Here is a 20567-nt window from a genome sequence, read left to right as displayed (position 1 = left end):
ATTTATTTATTTGTTTGTTTTTGCCTTTCTGGGCTTTTTGCCCTGCAAGAAGCTTTACTCTTACGGAGTCTGCGCATTTTGCACTGCAAAATTTCTGACACGCTTCTTTGTAACTCTTGGCCATAAAAGCGAGCACCGTTTAAAAAAAACCATCACTTTCAGAGTCATAACAGCTTTTTGAGTGTTTTACTCACTCTCTTCTTTATGCTTCACAAGTGGACGCCATTCTGAAATTTCCAGTAAATTTAGCTTACTTATCTTCTTAGACAAATATAACACTTCTTGTCTTTCAACAGCTCTGCAAAGGCAGAAAAATTTGCCTCGCGCTGCCTTCAAAACCAAACAGTTTCTTCAAACTCCATCTGCAAAAGGAGGTAATTAACTTACAGCCTCTTATCAAGCTCCAGCAAATTTCAGATAATTGTTCACCTGCATTAAATCTCACACATTCGAGGTTAATGGAGTTGCTGTTTCATGTTGAGATTAACTGAGTAGCTCTTGGTGTAATAAAGAATCTAACTTCTTGGTCTAAACGTTGAAAATACATTCCCGTAGACTTCTGAATGAGTATTTAGTGGGGTGACATTTGGATGGGATTTTTTTTCTTACAGCATTTGTTTATAGAAACAGATTTAGTCTGATTATTTTTTCATGTTCAGAAATGTTTACAAGTGAAAATGTCATCTTTTACTTAGTTTTGGAGACAAACACTAACAATTTCACCCTTGAGCATACAGCGTCAACTGGAGATTCATGCACATGTACATGTTGCTCGTGCTTTGTCCTTTCCTCTCAAAACCAAGCAATTATCCCACCATGTAATTTAGGTTGTGCTGTTTTTTTTCTCAAAGAATTAGAGACTATTGTGTATAATGTTCCAGTTGGCTAATGGCTGAAGTTGACATTTTTGAGAAGTCTGTCAGTCCCAAATCCAATTAGGCAAGTTTTAGCTGATTTTTAATTAATGCTGGCAGCCTTGTATGTGACACGGCCTCAATTTCACTACCAAGGTGAAAGCAAAAGTTGATGCTTTTGGCTTCAGATGTAGTTGGTCCCGTTGTGTACTACAGTCTAGAAAACGTTGTTTTGAAGACTTCATTTCAGGCCAATTCATAAGATATGTTTATGCTAGAGACTCTTAAGGACGGTAAGAATCCTTCGTGCAGATCCTGGAGGTGGCTGACAACAAGCGTGCCTTTCAGTGCTTTAACAACACTAACTTCTTTCAGTCAGCTTCATTCCATTCACAAAGTTTTTGTGTCCCATCTTCCCCTTGAATTAGCAAAGGGTAATGACTTTGGCTGATAGGAAGTCTCTAATGGTCTTCATGATACTTCATTCCAAATGCAAAAAAACTTCTCTCAGTGTTCTGCTTTGTCATATGACCATCGTTTTCATTCCTTCCCAAAGCTTTCGGTGCCCTTTCCAGCAGGCCTTGCCTCTGCATTCATCCAGTTATGTAAAACACGTGCATAGCTGGTGGCCTAGCCTGGAGCTGTTGAAATGTACAGGAATACGGAAATGTTATAGGCTTTGGTGTGTTGGGTTTTTTCCTCTGTGACCTAAGTGAGACTCTTGGGATTATAGAAGAGTTACGCAGCAATGAAACAAGACTTTTGTTTCAAAAGAATGAATGACTGTGGGCAACAGTTCTTTTTAGTTTCATTTTTAGTTGGTCGTTACATCGCTTAGCAGCTTTTGCACAAGCACTTTGACATGTTTCATTATTTTAATCATTTTCTGTAAAACATTTCAAAACACCTTTAAGTAGCCGAGTCTTTAACTCACAATAACAGATTTGTTAAGGTTTATACAACAATTCAGTATCAGTCCCGTGACAGAACAGCTTATTGATTTCCATTGCTTTGCCTCATCTGTTCTTCTGTATCAGTCTGAATCATCTCATGCTGATGTTTCAGTTTAACAGCTGCAGCTGAGTCGGTTCTGGTTTCAAGCTGGTGTGCAGCAGCTGGCCTTGGATGTGGTGAGGACTGCACCCCAACTTCTTCCTAGCCCTGCAGTCGGGGCAGAATCCCGAGAGGGTGGGAAGTCCCTCTCAGTGTCATGCAGGGTGCTGTTTATTTTTCCTTACTGCCTGAGGTTTTAGTTGTAGTTGGTTCTAGTCGTTTAGTGTCTAAGGAGACAGAGTTGTGCACTGCTGTTAAAACACTACCCGTAGGTATATTAAACATCTATCGGTTCGCTACTGCAGAGGGGTATACAGTATCAAATAGATTTCACTGGGGCAGTACTTCACTCTTTGTAATCCTGTCTTACAAATAGGCCAAACTGAGTTTTATTAAATATCCAAAAATGCTCTAAGACAAAAGTCTTCACATGTAGAGCAGAATTATTAGACGCTTTGCCAATGATTGCTTCAGAGGCTGCAGCTCACTAGAAGACAATTAATTCCTTTATGTAAAATAATGAAGACAGCTCTCAGCAATGTCTGCAATGCGCTTGCTGACAGGAAACACTGTATGAATTGACAGCTCAAGCTGGAAGCGTGGTAAGATGGAGTGGGAGAACACTGGGGAATGGAGAAGACTAATTCACTGGATACTTACTTTCTCTGGAAAAATGACAAACTTTCTTCAGTTACAAGCTGTCATTGCATTCAGGGCTTTAAACCTTTTCCCCATTGTTCATGTTAGCAGCCAAAACTCTCCTTACAGGCCCTAAGGCCGTGATCAGTTTTTATATATAGGCATCGTTAGTAGGTTAGTTGCTAACCTGGTGCTGTATTTGAGTTCCACCAAGTATGGTGATGAGAAATTTAGTGATAAAAGCTCCCTTTGTTTAGACTGTAGAATCTCTTGGTAATTGCTGATTTAGTTACATCAATGTTGCAGACAATTTCACATTCAAAAAAAAAAAAAAAACCAAACCCTTCTAATATGTAATCTGTCGTAGTTCTAGGAGCACTTTGCTGCCATTCTTGTCCGTCATTCTGCTGTTAATGCTTTCTGTAATCCATCGCCTGGCTTGACACCGAGGTTTTTATTTTAAGGTTTTTATTTATTCTCCTTGCTCCTTACCAACTGTCGTGTATTGTTGACATCTCTACCACCTTTTGTCAGCTTTTCCCACGCACGGCCTCATGCTGTGTTGGTATCACTGTCAGTAGAAAGGCCCTCTTGGATAATCCCAAAAAGAATTGAATCCCACTCACATCTATAACGTACATATTAATCTTTCTATCAACCCCATCAAGAACAGCTTTGCAGTAGAGCCTGGCAATTACCACTTTCTCTGTTCCCCATTTAGGAAGTCGTGTTCCTATCATTACTGGTTTCTTCTCTTACACCTCTTATTCACAGTGGACCTGTCTTGTAAACTGATGATAATAAGTGCTGTGGGAAGGGCCATCTTTAAGTACAACACCTGTCAAAGAGGAGCTCAGCCTCCTCTGTGTAAAGAAGTTTATTAGTTAAGAAAGAATTGCTGATGCAAGGTCACTAAATGTCAGCTTGGTTTTTCCCTTTTTCTGATTGATAGGATTGTCCAACATCAACTGTTGCCAAATCCCACCCACCCTAATCAGGCTGAGAAGCTGGTGAAATTCCATTCAAATGTTCAGAAGATGGATTAGTTCAAGAATCCTGTTTAGTGATATGTTTTGCATGTTTTTAAAGTATTTCTCATACTCAAAGAATTGAGCTTAAGATTTGGTATTACCAAAGGACTTAAATGTTGTCTGTATTTTGCTGCAAAGACCAATTGTCATTAATTGCTAGCTGTCTTTGAAAATTCAGAATTAATTCTTGTGTACATAATAAATAAGAACTCTTGCTATTGCATTGAGTAAAATAAATATATAGGACCAAAGAAAATACTAATGGCATGCATTTGTATGTGCACCTTGAGTTAAGGGCTGGTACAGTGTGTTAAATTCTAAATCTAAGCCTATAAATAGATTGTTGCTGGTTCACTAGCCTTTCCTGGGGAGGATCTGATAAAGAGCTGCATTTTACATAATAACTGATAACAAAGTATTGGAATTCAGCTGTAAGTAAAACTGGTGATTTAGATGATGTTTGTAAGAAGAGGAAGGCTATAAATTGTCAGAGTTGTCTGGTTTAAGTTTCATAGCTGCATCTCTTTGGCGTTGGGAGCTGGCTGACTGTTTTCTTATTTATTTTTTTGCCTTCAGACTGTAGATCTTGTACTTGACCCTATCATAAGGTGAATCCTCATTCAGTGGATGTGGTTAAGAGCATAAAAGAAACTTTAGGATGCCCTGCTCTGAGCTGCGTCCCTGTACCTGAGGAAGTGCAAATATGCACAAATGTCACGCTAGAATCCTATATTCTTGAATGTGTTGGTTTAGGGATGGGAATTAGGTACACATTTCTGAAGCAGCTAAATTTCTTCTTACCAAATACGTTCACCTCTGTTTCTTTCGACTTGACAGATAGAATGGTTAGGGCCTTACTGGCATTACGTATAAATCCAGATAAATATTCATAGTGGATAAATGGACCATTGGAGTTATTATATCAAAAACACATGACAAAGAGGACATCTGAATTCCTGTTTCTCATTGCTGCTTGATTGGCTGTACTCCATTATACATTCCGTGTTGTTTGAACTTTCACATAAAATCCTTGCCTGTTTTTTATTTCAGTTGTACTGTAAGTTAAGCTTGAAAGTAACTTCTGCCTTTTATTTTCCAGTACCTTCTTCAAGTAAATTCCGCTCACCTGCAGCACCATCTCCCCTAGCTCTCCGACAGCCGCTGAAAGCATTTAGTAACCACGGACCTGGTTCTGTTGCTCCTCTGGAAGCCACGCAGCTGACTCACAGCAGTTCTTCCCCGGGGCCTCTTGCAGCTCAGAGCTCAGGCTTGCCCAGCCCTGCCAGCAGCGTTAACAGCACCACCCTCACCAGGCCGGCGGGGACAGCGGGGATGAGGAGTAGTTTGCCCAGACCCAGCGCCCCTTCCTCAGGGGGCATCCCAGTGCCTCGTAGCAAACTTGCACAGCCTGTTCGAAGGTGAGTGTGGGAAAGGCAGTCCGAATGTGAAGTTTGCACGCTGAATTCTGTACGTTGTATATTTGTGCTGTTCCTTCCTGCAATTCTTAGTTTGGTTCCAGGTCTCGAGAAACGATGGAAATGGAAACCTCCACGTGAAGTATGTGTGTTTTCAAAATGGATTTGAAGCAAAGCTGAGAGAAGAAGGTTCTTGAATTGGAGCGGGAAGATGGGTGAAGCTGAAGTGAATAATGAAAGATACTGAACTAAAAAAGTGTCCCAGTGTGGGCTGAGAAGGCGATAAAGATTTGTCTTATGTGGTTTAAAAAAAAAAGTCATCAAAACGTAGCTGGCAAGTGAAAATTCATTTGTACCACTGAGTGACACATTGTGAAGTTAGAACTATTGAAGTTCCTTTTGTAAACCACGTCAAGTAATGGCACCACAGTAGAGTAGTTTCTCTTTAGGAAGGAAGACTTGTTAACACCAGAGGGGTCATCCATGGTGTATTCTAAACTTAACGTAAATATCAATGCAGTTAAGCCACAGGACAAAAGAAAATTTTCAACTCAAACGTAACCTCTGTGCTAGCACCTACCTACAGAAATTGCTTAATGTCAGAGTTTTGGAAAGCAACCACAAGAGAAGCTAATTCTTAGCTGGAAGGGTTACACGGACAGTTTGTCTTCAGGAGAATAGAAGGAAACAGTGCATAACTTGGCATAGGTGCTTCTAATGCCACGCTAGCGTGCATTTTTACTGAAGGGGTCAAGTGGAAGACAGCTGACGTAAGGAAGCAGTCATCCGTGAGGAATATTGAGAATCCCCTTAAGCAGAAAGGATAAAGTGGTCTCCAGTGTCATAGGCAAGATGAAACAGTTGTAAAAAGCAGTTTTGTTCTGCTGTGAGCGTTGGGCAGGGAACAAGAAGTGACTCAGTAGTGACAGTTTAGCACTCTGTAAGCAGTACAAAACGTGATGTAATAAACAGCAAGGTTTTTTTACAGAAACTTCTTAAGAGAAGCAAAGTGTAGCTGTCCAAATCCCAGCTGGCCTTAGAAGCGTTTCACTTATTACACAGCTTTTGTACATGCTGTAGGTAGAGCACACAGTACACAGTGCAATAGGAAAGTGTCTGTGAACTTGAAGATTTTGATGTAAGGAAACTGTTACAGTCTAAACAAGGCTCTCCCTGTTTATACAAAAAAGGCCCATTTTTTAATGACAGGAAATTAAACTTGTGTTCTTGCAGAGTACAGTAAGAAAATGTTTTCTGACTTTATTTAGATAGTTTCCTGATGGGATGATTGTCAAGATCATAACCTGAAAAATAGTTTGGAGTTTGTTAAATAAACTGTATTGCAGAGAAGCAAATTAGTAAAGAAGTGTATATTTTATTTTCAAAATGTTTAAGCTTTTATGCATAGTAGAGGGAGACGTCAGCCATTATGTATGAAACTGAAAAATATCTCATTTTGTTTTAGATCGTTACCTGCTCCCAAAACCTACAGCAACGTGAAAGACGAGAGTTGGAAAGACGGCTGCTATTGAACTGCAGAGCTTCATGCAAAGTTCCAGTGCTCATGGATGCTTCCTCACCAGGCTAACACACAGCTTGATTCTACAGACTGTTCAGATGTGACTTTTGGGATTTGTAAAAATTCCAGACCTCTCTGTCTCTAATTAGCACAAACTGGCAGAGATTATAAAGCAGCACTTTAATGACATCTAACATCAGATGTTTGGTGGTCATACAATCACTTTCACATTAAATTGCTCTCAGTTACGTTTTGTGGGTTTCTTTTTCTTGCTTGCTAAAAATGGGTCAATTTGAGCATTTATAATAGTGGCCAATGTCTGGGCAAAAACCTAATGAATGCCAAAGAAATGCCCATCTTGAAAAACAGCAAGTACAACAGTCACTTAAAATTTCCCAAACTTTGCTTTCAACCTATTTTAATTCAACAGAAAGGTTGGGAAATATGTACTATTGAAACAAGACTACGTTAATATTCTGATTGACTGCTACAGTGCTACTGAAACACTGCTGTTAACCATTGAATGAGATTCTTGTTGGGGAAAGTGGTACATACATCCCTCAGGAAGAATCAGAAGCTACTCTGGAAGATGAGGCAGAACAGTAAGGAGTAGCCGTGGCTTTTATTAACATTAAAGGTTTGAATGTAGCAGACGTACACAAATGCAATAGTATAAATTGCATCTTTCCTGTGTTGATTTATCAGCTTTACATGCTCATATTGCTTGACTGCCAAAAGGGCTTAGTATCAGTTGTACAATCTTTCTGACCTTAAAGTTCCTGGCTCAGGAAAGATGGCCTTTGCTGTTGTAGCCACATTTTTAACACATTACTCAACTATTTGGGGAAAACTTTTTTTATAGCAGGTTTCCTTAAGAAGGAAGAAGCAAGTAGTAACATTCATTCGTTCTAATACCGTACCACTACGCTTGCAGCCTGGAACACAACTGTAAATGCTGATAGCAGAGGGGAAGGAAACACAACTATGCACTTGTAACATACAAATTTTAAGGTAATGAGTTGACTCTTGATGCCAAATGATATTCATTTAGGTGATGTTCCATGGTATGAGGGAGTTTTCTGTATCCTATTTTTTTACTTTCATCCATTTCTTAAATTGGTTTATTTTAAATTGTAAATATTTTTACAGAAGATATTTCCCATGTAAGTGTGTTTTAAATATGTACTTTGCCTTACATATGTGTATCTTACATTACTGGTAATAGAGTATGAAACCTGCTATGTCTGTTTACAAGCTCTTAAATTTCTCCTGTGGCTCTGACTTATTCTAACACATCTTTCTCAAAACAACTCATTTATAATTAGCATTTGAACCATCATTTTCTGTTTTGGAAAACATCATACAGACACTTGTAACTAAGGTTGTATTTGGTGGGACTAGTTAAATGGAAGGGATTTTGTTTGAAGCTGTTTCAGTACGTTGGATGTACAGTCAAATGAGATGTGAATGGTCTCCTTCGTGCAATGACTGACAAACACTAAAAGCTGGATCGGGCAGTAGATAGCCTTCAGCCCCTGAAGTACCTGAGTTCGGAACTGCTGGTGTATTTGGACTCCCACCACCAAGAGGATAACTAACCCTGAAATTCAGGCACTTGAATTTTAGGCTAGCATTAGCATCTTCCTGGATAAAAAGCCATGCAATACTACTTGTGTTGGAAGAAGCCAAACAGAAAGTAGCAGAGACTGATTTGCAGCTCTTAATTACTCAAGCAGCTAGAGGCAAGCTATGGATTGATGAGTGACTTCACACTCCAGACCAAGATCTGTGCTGAGACTTTGAAGCTGATGTCAAGTACACTGTAATTCAGTAAGATTTCAGCAGAGGTCACCTGCTGAAACAGCCCGGCCTTGCGTGGCTGGCAGAGACAATGGGTGTCACTAAGTGTCTCACGTAGCTAGTAAGTAGAAGAGACCAAATGCACCTGTTCCCATTGAAAACTGAATTTTAACATGTCAGCATTTTACAAAGCGGTGCTGCTTCATTGAGAAAAAGAGATTATTTTTAATTGGTGGATTTTATTAAGTACTTTGGCTGACTTGTAAACTTTGAAAGTCAGTTTAGATGACAATATTGGGGTTTTACCATGGCTGCATCAAACTGTTGCGTAAGTTTCCTTAAGTTAAGTAATTCATTACTTAGGTAAATTCAGCTTCAGTTCTTAAGCATTCTTTTCTCTGCTGTTCTAACTCCCCCCTCCTCCCCCAAATACAACAAACAGCTTCCTGAAAAGACAGACTATCTGTTTACTAGAAAGCCTTTGTGCATTACCAGTTTATTGATATCAGGAAATCATGGGGCTCTGTGTTTAGAGATTTACTGCAGAAGTGTGGAAATATGGATTTGATAAACTAGTGCCTATGATTTACTTAACTTATGTTTGATATAGTAGTAAGGGTTTTATGAATGTGGATTACTTTTTGTGCCAACAGCTCGGAATTGTTGTATGTATGTAGGCAGAAAGACTCATTCTGCTTCCAAAGTTATTTAATTTTTTTGTGTTTGAATGTTTTTTGTAAGTGTTAAAGTGTAAAAAATATATATAAAATATTCTTACCACAAAGTACTGCCTGGATCATTATTTTTATAACAAGCTGTTTATAAAAGCCTTTACATATTTATAGGGTATTTTTAGAGGTTTTTGTTGGATTTTTTTTTTTTTAGGGTGGTTTGTTTTTTTCAGGAACTGTATTCACTTCTTCAGTCCTGAACATCAGCTACTGCCCCTGTAGTTCATGAAGCGAGTACAGTGCTGTTATTTGGATCTGTGATTTCCTCGGTGGATTGAGGTACTTGTGCTGTGCACAGAGGCCTCCGCTCTGTAAGGGCAATGCGTAATTCAAGTAACATGGAAACACAGAATTGTCATGGTGGGAAAAGACCACTAAGATCATCTAGTTCAACCATCACCCCATGCCAACTAAGCCATGTGGCACAGGGGTACAACTCCACATGTCTTGAACAACTCCAGGGACAGTGACTCCACCCACCTCCCTGGGCAGCCCGTTCCAATGCCCACCACTCTTTCTGAGTGAACCTCCCCAGTGCAAACTGAACAATCTATCTCAGCTCCCTCAGCTGCTCCCCATATGACGTGTGCTCCAGACCCTTCACAGCTTCCTTGCCCTTCTCTGGACATACTCCAGGATCTCGATGTCTTTCTTGTACTGAGGGGCCCAAAACTGAACTTGAGGTGCGGCCTCAGCAGTACCAAGTACAGAAGGATGATCACCAACCTGCTCCTGCTGGCTGCACTACTCCTGATACGAGCCAGGATGCCTTCTTGGCCACCTGGGCACACTGCTGGCTCACGTTCAGCCAGCTGTCAGCTGACACCCCTAGATCCTTTTCCTCCGTGCAGCTTTCCAGCCGCTCTGCCCAAGCCTGTAATGATGCTTGGTGCTGTTGTGACCAACGTGCAGGACTCAGCACTTGGCCTTGTTGAAGCTCATACAGCTGGTCTCAGCCCATCGACCCAGCCTGTCCAGATCCCTCCGTAGGACCTTCCTACCCTCAGGCAGATCCTCACTTCCTGCCAACTTGGTGTCACCTGCAAACTTACTGAGCATACACTCAATCCCCTCACTCAGATCATCAGTGAAGATATTAAACAAGACCAGCCCCAGCGCTGACCCCTGAGGAACACCACTCATGACCGGTCGCCAGCGGGATGTAACTCACCACCACTCTCTGGGCCCGGCCATCCAGCAAATTTTTTACCCAGTGAAGAGCATACCCATCCAAGTGATGGGCTGCCAGCTTCTCTAGGAGAATACTGCAGGGACAGAGTCAAAGGCTTTACTAAAGTCTAGATAGATTACATGAAAAGTTGTATTCTGAATTTTCAGCCCAGTCATTTGTTTGTGTAAGTCTGTAAGTGCACGATCTGCCTTTTATCTTTACAGGACTCATCCTCACTTCACCGAAAGAAACAAACTTTTCATTCTGAAAGTTTGGCAATTTACGTGGAGAATTGAGCAACCTCAAAGTGCATCTAGCAAGCCTCTGTTGAATTGTTAAGTTTTACCTAGTTCAAACACAAATGCCTTTATTTTATGACTGATAACATGGACAATAAACTGAATATATACATTAAGACCAGTACAGGCCAACAGCTCTTCTAACGCACTGCTTTCTGTCATCTTCTCCCAAGCAATATTGCATGTTGTACTGTTCTTTTCAGCCTGCTTTGGTTCACTCAGCAGCAAGAAGTTTGCTTTAAATTTGCTAACGTGCCTTTTGCTACAACACAACATAAGCAGTAGCCAGCATGCTCTTCCACACCTTGAATCGTTATTAACTGCCATTGTTTTAAAGGTGGTTGATGGCTTCTACTGCTGCAGCAGCTGGAAATCATTGAACTTCACAGCTGTGAAATCTGTAACCCTTTGACTAAGATAATGCACAGGCTCTTCCCAGGCCTTTAAAGTGTTCTGGTGGAGGTGCCACATAACAAATCCACAGCAAGAGTGCAGCTGTCAGATTCAGTCAGCTTGTTTCCATAACACAGATGCCATCTTTTCATCACGTCAGCATTAGAAAAGTTAAGCTGGGCTTACTTCTACGTGGTGCGCACATCATGCTAAATCTGTTTAACAGAATTCAACCAGTGAGGCTCACTATGTATCACAGTGTGGTCCCCTGGTTTGTAATTAAGCATCCAGATCAGAATGCTTCCCCCGCGGCAGCTTACCTTTTAAGCAGAGCTGACTTCACGTTTCTTGCTTCTCAGATGGGAGCTGCTCCTCCTTCCCTCCGCCTTTTGGTTCAGCAATCAAACATGGTTTGCCTTACACTCCTTCAGGAAAACACAGGGCGGTGTCAAAATCACAGGCAATTCCATCGCCTTTCTCTGTATTAACTCTTCTGTATTAAACTTTATATATTGAGCATCGTGATACCACCAACACTTTTAACCATATAAACGTTAAGGTTGGAAAGACCACTAAGATCACCTAGTCCAACCGTCAGCCCAACACCCTATGCCCGCTAACCCACATCCCTCAGTGCCTCTTCAAAAAGAAGAGTTGATTTTTCCTGCAGCTCTCTTACACCGCGGGAAGGTGCGAGCGTTCCTTTGCGGGTGGTGCACCCCAAGCCGGGCTGGGCTGGGCAGGGGAAGCGAGTGTAAACGGGGCAGAAGGCCGCAGATGCTTACACCGTTGCTGTCTGCGGGTGGCTGCAGAGCGCCCCATTGTGATCATTTGAAACGAGCTTTTACTACAAATACTTCTGAGGAAGAAAAACAAACTGTGGCAAATGTCGTTAAATATGACTGCAATGTGTTTTTAGTTCTGTCTCTTGATCTGTAAGAATAGGAGTATTTTTAAAAAACTTTCCAAGTTCAAAAGTGTGAAATTAGATTGCCTTAAGTGAAATAGAAACAAGACAGAAAAACACACAGAACTACTCCGGAGCACCGGCCGTCCTCTAGCACAAGGCTGACACCTGCAGGCGGCCTGTCCGCAGCCTTGTTCCAGGAAGACGAGGCCGGGATGCGGGCACTACTTCACACGCAGTTGACACAAAGAAACCTTCCCCTCCCAGAGCCCTGCGTTAATTCCCTGGTTTGCAGTTCAGGAACTGAATGGAGCCGACGCTCGTTCAGGCAAACCCTCCCTAGATCTGCTCTACAACGGGATCACCGGTCCCGCTGTCCCCTACAGTCACCCTGCTCGCCACGGTCCTCTCTGCATTCCACAACAGCTCTGCTGTGACCGCGCTAAAGCACCGCAGGAACAAAGCACAGCTGTGCTGGTTACACTTAGTTACAGCTCTTCAGCAGAATTAAAGGCACGGGTAGCTAAAGCGATTCCCCACCAGCAAAAGGGTTTCTCAACGCAGTGCACCCTCCACTTCTGTTACGAGCAGTGAATTACAAGGTATCTATAGATAAGCTCTGTAAGGCTCTTCCCCAAGCAGGCTCCCAAGCCACGTTCAGGCCACTGGGCTAGACCAGGGGCCGTGGTACTGCTGCACTGACACCAGCCCCAGGAATAAGGTCAGGCTGGACAGGGCTCTGAGCACCCTGATTGTGCTGTAGGCAGCCCTGATCACTGTAGGGCAGTTGGACCAAAAAGCCTTTGAGGGCCCCTCCCACCTCAAACGATTCTACAATACTTTCTACAAGGCGCTTCTCCCAGGTGCTTTGTTTCCCTTTAGCTAGTACCACCAGAACAGCCCATACATCCAATTGCAGATCTTTACTCACCCCCCTCTTCCAACCCCAGGTTAATACAGCTGAACCACCTCATCGCTGCTTCTGCTCACAGCACGCTCTAGCAGGGGCCAGAATGCTGATGGGAGAGAGCAACAGACTGAGCTCTAACTGAGAGCTTCCAGTTTGGGGCTAGATCCAGAAAATACCCCATTTCTGGAAAAGGCACCCCCTAGTCTCCATTGTGCAAGCAGAGCTCTGCTTACCAGAATGAAGCTGGGCAGGACAGGTGCAGCTCATGCAAATCTACCTGATGCTCTTCCTTCAGAAATGCAGTTTCAGTGAAGCAGGTGCTGCCATTTAGAGCCTCATCAGGGATAAAGGGGTTGGGGAACATGGGGCAAATGCTCAGCTCTCCCTCTATGCTTGTGTAGCCTCTGGTTTCTCAGTTCTATGTTCTCTGTGTATCGCTGCCCTTATTTAGCCCCATGGGGCCCAGAACCAGGTTATTGTGTTTCTGTTCATCTACCCCCAGGCTAATGCAGACACAAACCCTGTTAATGCTGCTCCACCTGACTTGAATACAAAAGAATTAGGAAACCTTTGCCCTGTTTCCATTTCAAGCAGTGCCTGGATGTCAGTGGCAGCAGCGTTGTGTCACTGCTGTCACCTGGCTTCAGGATCAAAGAATCATTAACAACACTGGGCTGCAGGAGACCCTCCTCCAGTTCCCTGCTGTTCCACACACTGCTGGTGATGCTGCCATATTTTCCTGGGGCTCAGTCCTTTGTCAGCACCCCACGGCCGGGAGGGAGGGGCGGGCACTCTGCTATTTAGAGACAAGGGCCAGCTCTGGGTGCCCTCTCATCTGTGGCAGTGGGGTGAGCTACAAATGGAAATTTGGTCAACATCTGTTTGTAAGACCAAATGTCACAGAGCAGATAATGTCTATTGTAAATGTCAGAGTTGATAGATTTTTTTTTTTTCCTGGGGGGTGAGGTGGTGAAAATCTTAGCAAAGATTTAGTTCCTGTATTTATGCTGCCATTTACACAGGCCTGGATCAATGCTCGGCATTGCCGAGGCTGCACTCCAGGCACACGAGCACATTGCAGGACGCTGGAAGCCGTGTGGCATAGCACCCAGCCCTGGCTCAGTCCTCCTGGTCATGGGCTGAATGCTTCCACTGCAGAACTAACTCACAAAAAGCAGTGCTCATTACTGGGCTCAGACCCCACAGCCTTTGTGGGTGGCACTGGACATGACTCAGCCCACTGCAAGCACTCCCATCCCACTTTTCTGTGCTGTTCCCCTCCACCAAGCTTTTCATTAGCAGAATGTCTTCATCAGCGTGTTCCCACTTCCTGCATCTTCCTCTTTATGAAGATAATTAAATAGTATTAATTACCAATGTGAATCACTGAAATTGGTCCATCAGTAATCTCACGATAAAATTAAAACAACAGAGAGATCACAGTGACAGAACACTTCCACTCTGCTTTCAGCCCCTTCATTGTTCTGTCTGGCCTGTTTGATGCCTTCGACACTCTGACAAGTGCTGCTTGATTTCCTTGATCTCCTGTTTTCAGGCTGGGCAGGAGAATCGCCCCTCCCACACAGCACTGTGACTGCATTCCAAACAGACAAGGTACCACTCAGGGTCTCTCCCCTGCACTTCCGTTTTTATCCTTAATCATTAAGGTTGGAAAAGAACACTAAGATCATCCAGTCCAACTGCCAGCTCACCACCCCATGCCCACTAACTACGTCCCTCGGTGCCACATCTACATGTTCCCTGAATGCCTCCAGGGATGGTGACTCCACCACCTCCCTGGGCAGCCTGTCCACACTTTTGGTGAAGAAATTCTTCCCCTACCTCACTACAACCTCCTTTCAGGTCACTGCAGAGATATCAAGTCTCCCCCGATCCTCCTCCAGACTGAACAATCCCAGTTCCCTCAGATGCTCCTCACAAGACTTGTGCTCTAGACCCTTCACAGCTCCCTTGCCCTTCTCTGGACACGCTTCAGGGTCTTGATGTCTTTCTTGCAGTGAGGGGCCCAAAAGTGAACACAGTACTCGAGGTGCGGCCTCACCAGTGCTGAGTACAGAGGCACAATTACTTCCCTGCTCCTGCTGGCTGCACTATTCCTGATACAAGCCAGGATGCCATTGGCCTTCTTGGCCACCTGGGCACACTGCTGGCTCATGTTCAGCCAGCTGTCAGCTAACACCCCTAGATCCTTTTCCTCCGTGCAGCTTTCCAGCCACTCTGCCCCAAGCCTGTAACGATGTGTGGCACTGTTGTGACCAACGTGCAGGACTCAGCACTCGGTCTTATTGAACCTCATACAGCTGGCCTCAGCCCATCGACCCAGCCTGTCCAGATCCCTCTTTAGGGCCTTCCTACCCTCAGGCAGATCCTCACTTCCTCCCAGCTTGGTGTCACCTGCAAACTTACAGAGGGTGCTCTCAATGCCCTCATCCAGGTCATCAAAAAAGATATTGAAGAGGGCAGGCCCCAGCACTGGCCCCTGGGGAACACCACTCGGGACCGGTCACCAGCCGGATTTAACTCCGTTCACCACCACTCTCGGGCCTTAGCATTTTGGCTACCCAGATTGCAAACACCTTATTTAGAATTTACACACATTGTTCCTTTCCCTGTCACCACCTCCTCCGAATCTCCCTGACAGCAGCTTGAAGTGCAGCTCCGTACTCTTGTCATGCCATGGTCTGAAGCCACCCCCATGTGTTTCCTACCCCCTAGCTGCTCATACCCCAAAGGAGCCGAACATAACCTCTGGGCTGGATATCTTCAGCTGCTGTTTGGGATGGCAGAAACACTTAGCAATATTACATTTCCTGAGACAAATGTAACTATTTGTAGATTCATGGCGGATTTGGTTAATTCCTTAGTGGAAAAAAAATACATATATCAAAATATTTTTTTTTAATTGCAATTACATTTCATTTAAAATTTGACACATCTTAGAAACAGCATCGAAACACAAAAGTTAATGGTAGCTTTCATCCAATTTTTGACAGCTTTGATTTTACTGTGAAACTGATTCTTTTTCAATTCAGCCCAAGCAAGAAGTGATTTTTGCTGGTTTGGGCTGTAGACGAAGCACCCCACCTGTCTGTGCAGCTGCTGATGGGAGCTGTGTGTCCGCTTGCAGCACCTGCATGCAGCCAGCAGTGGGGCCAGCAGCCCCAGGGAAGGAACGCCGCTCCATGCCTCTTACACAGTACTGCCTGGCACCCCAACACAGAAACAAAAGCCTTTGCTGACCCAAATCACCTTCCCAGCAAATCAACAGGGCCACAACATCCAGAGTGCATTTCCCTGACCACAGTGACACAGCAGGCCCGCTAAGACCACAGGATCAACATGAAGATTCTCTGGGTTATTAAAACAAGTCGCACCTCAATAGGGTTTTAGAAGAGCGCATGCACCGTGTGTCAGGGCTGTTTTTCATGGGATCAATGTACCACACTCTCTAGGAGGAGTGTTAAGAGTTTCCTATTATGTGCGAGATTTATTTCTTCCCATTCTCCTGAGATTTCTTTGTAAATCAATGGAGATTTAATTTAGGTAACAGCACACCTGGCTTGTGGTCTGGCCTTGCTTTGTTCGTGTGCTGATCAGCCCTGCAGATATCCATTTTCATTATTCAGTAAAAATCTGGCAGTGGGACAAGGACCATTTTTATTCCACATTTATGCAGCTTCGCGCACAAATCTGCTCAGCCCACTCCCAGGAGCCGCAGGGGCAGCAGTGCCAATGACAGTGGAGTGCAGAGGGCTCTGTGCCACCTGAGGCAGAGCAGCGCTGCTGCTGTTAGCCTGTCCCATGGGCTCACCTTCAATATGAAGAAAGCTTCGGCAGCAGAGGGCTGGGATTCGTCTTTAGGGCATTTTTCTTCAATTAAACTAACACTCCATATAGCAAATAATGCTGCAGGAATCATCAAATTTACTCCTGTATTTTTTGACATTCAAACGGTACTGTATGACGATACAGTCTCAGTGTCATTTATTCTGACCTGGCTTTAAAAAAACAAAGCCAAACCACAACCCATATTTTTACAGGCACAAGACGACATTTATGCGCTTCACCTCGCATGATTTATGTCCCTAATTGGGTTAGGTTCCTGCATAGGAAATGAAGAGGGGCTTCAAGCCTCAATGGGAAACAGAAGCCTCTAACCCAGCTGGGTCAGGGCCAGGAACAGCACCTCCCAGCCCACCGCCGTTTGTCACTTTGCGCACATCCTGTCATCAGCACGCTGCACTCATCTCACTCTGCACGAGCACCTACAGCACACCGCATTTGTGTTCCAACCCCCCCCAGCCCCACGCCCAGGGGCTCGCCCTGGGTCTGCCAGCACAGCCCCACAAAGGCAGAGCCATGCCTGCAGCCGGGGGCTGCCTGGCTCTGAGCCCAGAGGTGAAGTCTGAGGCAGCCCCGCCATCCCCAGCCCTGTCATCCCCAGCTCCGTCGTTCCCTGTCCCCGCCTGGCTGAGCATGAGGCTAATTCCAGCTCCTCTGCACCGAGACGTGCATTAGTCATCAGGTCATCTATTTTATTACGTCTTTCATCATGATGCTGATAGTGCTCCAACACACACAAAAAAATGATCTCAGACAGTAACAGAAGGGAGCAGTGCCTGAGGCGGAATGATTTCTTATTTAAACTCAGGTAAAGGTATCTAACATGCAACATGTAGTTGCTAAGAGAAATTTGCTAAGGAAGCCTCCAAATGCACACTATCAATATCTGCTTTAGTGCTGCAGGGGTACGACTGCCCCAGCAGATGTCCAGCAGCAATCCATTTGCAGGATTAGCCCTTCTCCCACGGGCCAGGAGCCTGCTTGTAATGGGACGGCTGGCAAAGGGCTCTGCCTCTCCTTTTTGGAAGGTGGATCACACATAGTTAGGACACTTAGTCCTAATGGTGAAATATTGGAACATTGCGACCTGAGTCCTGAAGTACTTAATTTGATGATTAATGGGCTTGAGGTGCTTTAAAAATAACCATGGGGCACATCAAGTACAACAGTGGGGTTTATTTCAACAGTAATTTCTGCCCTGGACTGCTAACGCAGAAATGCTCAGCGGGTCTGTGATTCAAAGGGAGGAGCTGTCTCCAGCCACGCAGAGGAAATGCAGCAGGCAACAGGGACACAAAGGAGACTGACAGCCCAGCAGTGAAGCTCACGCTGCTGTGTTCAGGTCGTGGTCAGATTTTTCCCTACCACGCCACCTCAACTTCATAACAACACTCAGAGGTTACGAATGTCAGAGCACTTCTCAAGGGGGAATAAATAGAGTGGAGACTGTGGGCAGGACTCAGGCAGCAGCACAGGCTGCCCAGAGAGCTGTGGGTGCCCCATCCCTGGAGACGCTCAAGGCCAGGTTGGCTGGGGCCCTGGGCAGCTGAGCTGGTGGGTGGCAGCGCTGCCCAAGGCATGGGGGTGGAACTGGGTGGGCTTTAGCATCCGTTGCAACCCAAACCAGTTTGTGGCTCTATGATTTGAAATAAGAGTCTGAGGGAGAAGAGGACAGGACTGCAATGAACGGGGGAGGTCAAATGGAGGAGAAAATGCTTTCATGGGATCCCATCTGCATAAGGAGACAGCATGGATGCTGCACCCAGGGATCCAAGAAAGAGGTTGTGAGACAGGCAGCTCCTCGACACCATTACAAGATGAACCAAAAGAAGGGATGCTCCACAGCAGAAGAGGCTGCAGCAACCGGGACACGTGGGCAAGGACAAGTGTTGCTGGGGCAGCCCGTGGTGCAGGAGGGTACACGGCCATCATCCTGCCATGCTGCCCCTGCAGTGGTTCTCAGGGAGGAGTGCAGGAAGTGACACACCTCATTTCCTCAGCTTTTGCCTGAAATGTGACTGGTTTGGGGCAGGATTAATGCCAGTCCATCAGCACGTCCTGACCAATGTCCTGGGGGTGACAAAAGGTGCAATCTTCCCCCTTGAAAGAGGCAACAAGAGCCACCCACCTGTCAGAGAAGGCCCTGCTTAACCGCGCACCAGCCAACGTGGCCTTACCAGCACAAAGACAGCCATGGAAGAACCATCAAAATCACCAGCATCTCTGCATAATCATATTTTGATTCCTAACTCTCCAAAGCCACAAAAAATAACCACTCTGGATGCATGCTGTAAGTAGAAATGAGCACGTAACCACTGTGGTATTTGCCTACCTGAGGCTGTCAGTTTCCTTCCCCACTGCACGTCTCCAGGCCGCATCTCCTCCAGCTGCACCAAGAGGTTTCCACCCACACCCCAATGGCACAATACTTAAAGTAGGAGCTACAAGACTGTACATCCCCTGAAAGCAACAGCGACTCCTGCTAGGCCTTGCCCAAACACCAGTGACACAACCGGACCTTGTCTCAGGCTCCTCGGTGGTAATGCCAGTGAAGGGTGCTGGCCCAGGCCTCACTGCCCTCAAGGCCCAGAGGCCTCTCCCTGAGGCCTTTCCTCTGGTCTCCAAACTCCCATCGCTGCTCTGCAAACCGGCCCGCACTGACGGGCGCAGGGCACAGTGCTTCTCACAGGAGCAAAGCATTCCAACAGCAGCTCCATGTGCTGTGCTGAGAACTCGCTGGCTGAACGAGCAGCGAGGAGGCTTGGATCATTCCTTACAGTATGGCCAGCACTGCTCGCAGCATGCACGTTCCCCTGGAGAAACCAACCCGCTTCTGTGAGTAGTGTGAGGCAACATTATTCACAAAGGTTACAAACTGTGCACCAGTGGCTGCTCTCCTTCCCACTCCTTGCTCTCACCACCTATGTGCTCACCCAATTTTCAACAGACGGAATGACGAGGAAGAAATTGAGAATAAAAGACGATGGCTTTTATTTGCCGTGTCTTTAACAGGCCAGCAGCCGATGCGGCGCTTCCTGTGCCGCGGGCAGGCAGCGTGTGCTCCCACTCCCCACAGCAGCAGTTAGCGCAGACTGAGGCACACTGTAGTGTCCCGTGCATAGGCCGGGCTGCAGCCTGCACCCTAACGATGACACACCAGGCCAGCCTGCGGCCAACTGCAGAGATGATAACCACCACGCTCAGTGACAAGCACCACAGTGTTGCACTGCACGCTCCCGATGAGACAATACCGAGGTGCTGCTGGGGGGAGGGGATCCAGCAGCTGAGTTATCATGGCCTCCTCCTGCTGCTGCCCATGGGATGCGCTATACTTTATGACAAAATATCTGCCCGCCAACAGCTGTGCCACCGCGGGCAGCCTGGGCAGTGACAGCGGCAGATAGCACAGGGTGGGATGGGCCCCCACACCTGCTGGATGAGCTGCTGCTCTGTGCCTGCATGCTGCCAGCAGCACGGAACCGCGTGGCACCGCAGCACGAGGATGGTGCGATAAGGGAACTGAAGCTAAGCACCGGCTGCATGAGGGAGAAGATTCAGTGGTGTAACGCTTGAAGCACATTCCATACAGCAGAAACACTTATGGTGTGGAACATTCAGCCCAAGAAAGCCAACCCGGCCCTGTGCTCCCCTTGGTCAGCAGCACGGAGCACAAAATATGAATGAATGAGCTGCAGAGCGCTGGGTCCCATCCGGCTGTCCAGCGCCGATGACTCATCCCGTGCTCTCCTTCAGTTAACGGCAAGGAAACGAGCACGAACGGAGCAGCACTGAACCTGGCATCGCCTGGCACGGCGCCTTCCCTGAGTCTCTGCCACGGGCACCGCTTGCCAGTCCCACCGGGGCACCCCCAGCACACAGCAATGCCCCGAACTCCCAACCCCTTCCACCCCTCGCGCCAGCGGGCGATCTGCGGGGGATGCAGCGAGCCCGGACGCCCCTAGCGCGGCGCGGCGACGCTGC

The 20567-nt window shown here is 45.8% G+C and overlaps 1 protein-coding gene and 1 long non-coding RNA gene across 3 annotated transcripts in view; one reads left to right on the top strand and one right to left on the bottom strand.

Annotated features, from left to right (window-relative positions):
• SLAIN2 (SLAIN motif family member 2) overlaps positions 1 to 7778 on the top strand; it is a 31661-nt gene extending 23883 nt beyond the window's left edge. Inside the window, exons 7-9 of one of the 2 annotated variants that reach the window (XM_021394879.1) lie at positions 297 to 374; positions 4677 to 4995; positions 6458 to 7778. In XM_021394879.1, the coding sequence (XP_021250554.1) occupies positions 297 to 374; positions 4677 to 4995; positions 6458 to 6524 (464 nt within the window). In that variant the 3' untranslated portion in view covers positions 6525 to 7778. The remainder of the gene's footprint in view (positions 1 to 296; positions 375 to 4676; positions 4996 to 6457) is intronic. The other variant, XM_021394880.1, reaches the window with a different exon arrangement.
• LOC110397896 lies at positions 9176 to 14409 on the bottom strand. Its single transcript, XR_002438063.1, has 4 exons — positions 12956 to 14409; positions 12744 to 12828; positions 11226 to 11330; positions 9176 to 11120 (listed from the first exon to the last, which is right to left on the bottom strand). It is a non-coding gene; the product is annotated as an uncharacterized LOC110397896 (long non-coding RNA).

Source organism: Numida meleagris, chromosome 4, assembly GCF_002078875.1.
Source record: "Numida meleagris isolate 19003 breed g44 Domestic line chromosome 4, NumMel1.0, whole genome shotgun sequence".
NCBI classification, from domain to species: domain Eukaryota; kingdom Metazoa; phylum Chordata; class Aves; order Galliformes; family Numididae; genus Numida; species Numida meleagris.
The sequence above is the reverse complement of the archived record's forward strand: the minus strand, read 5'-3'. Positions and strand labels throughout refer to the sequence as shown.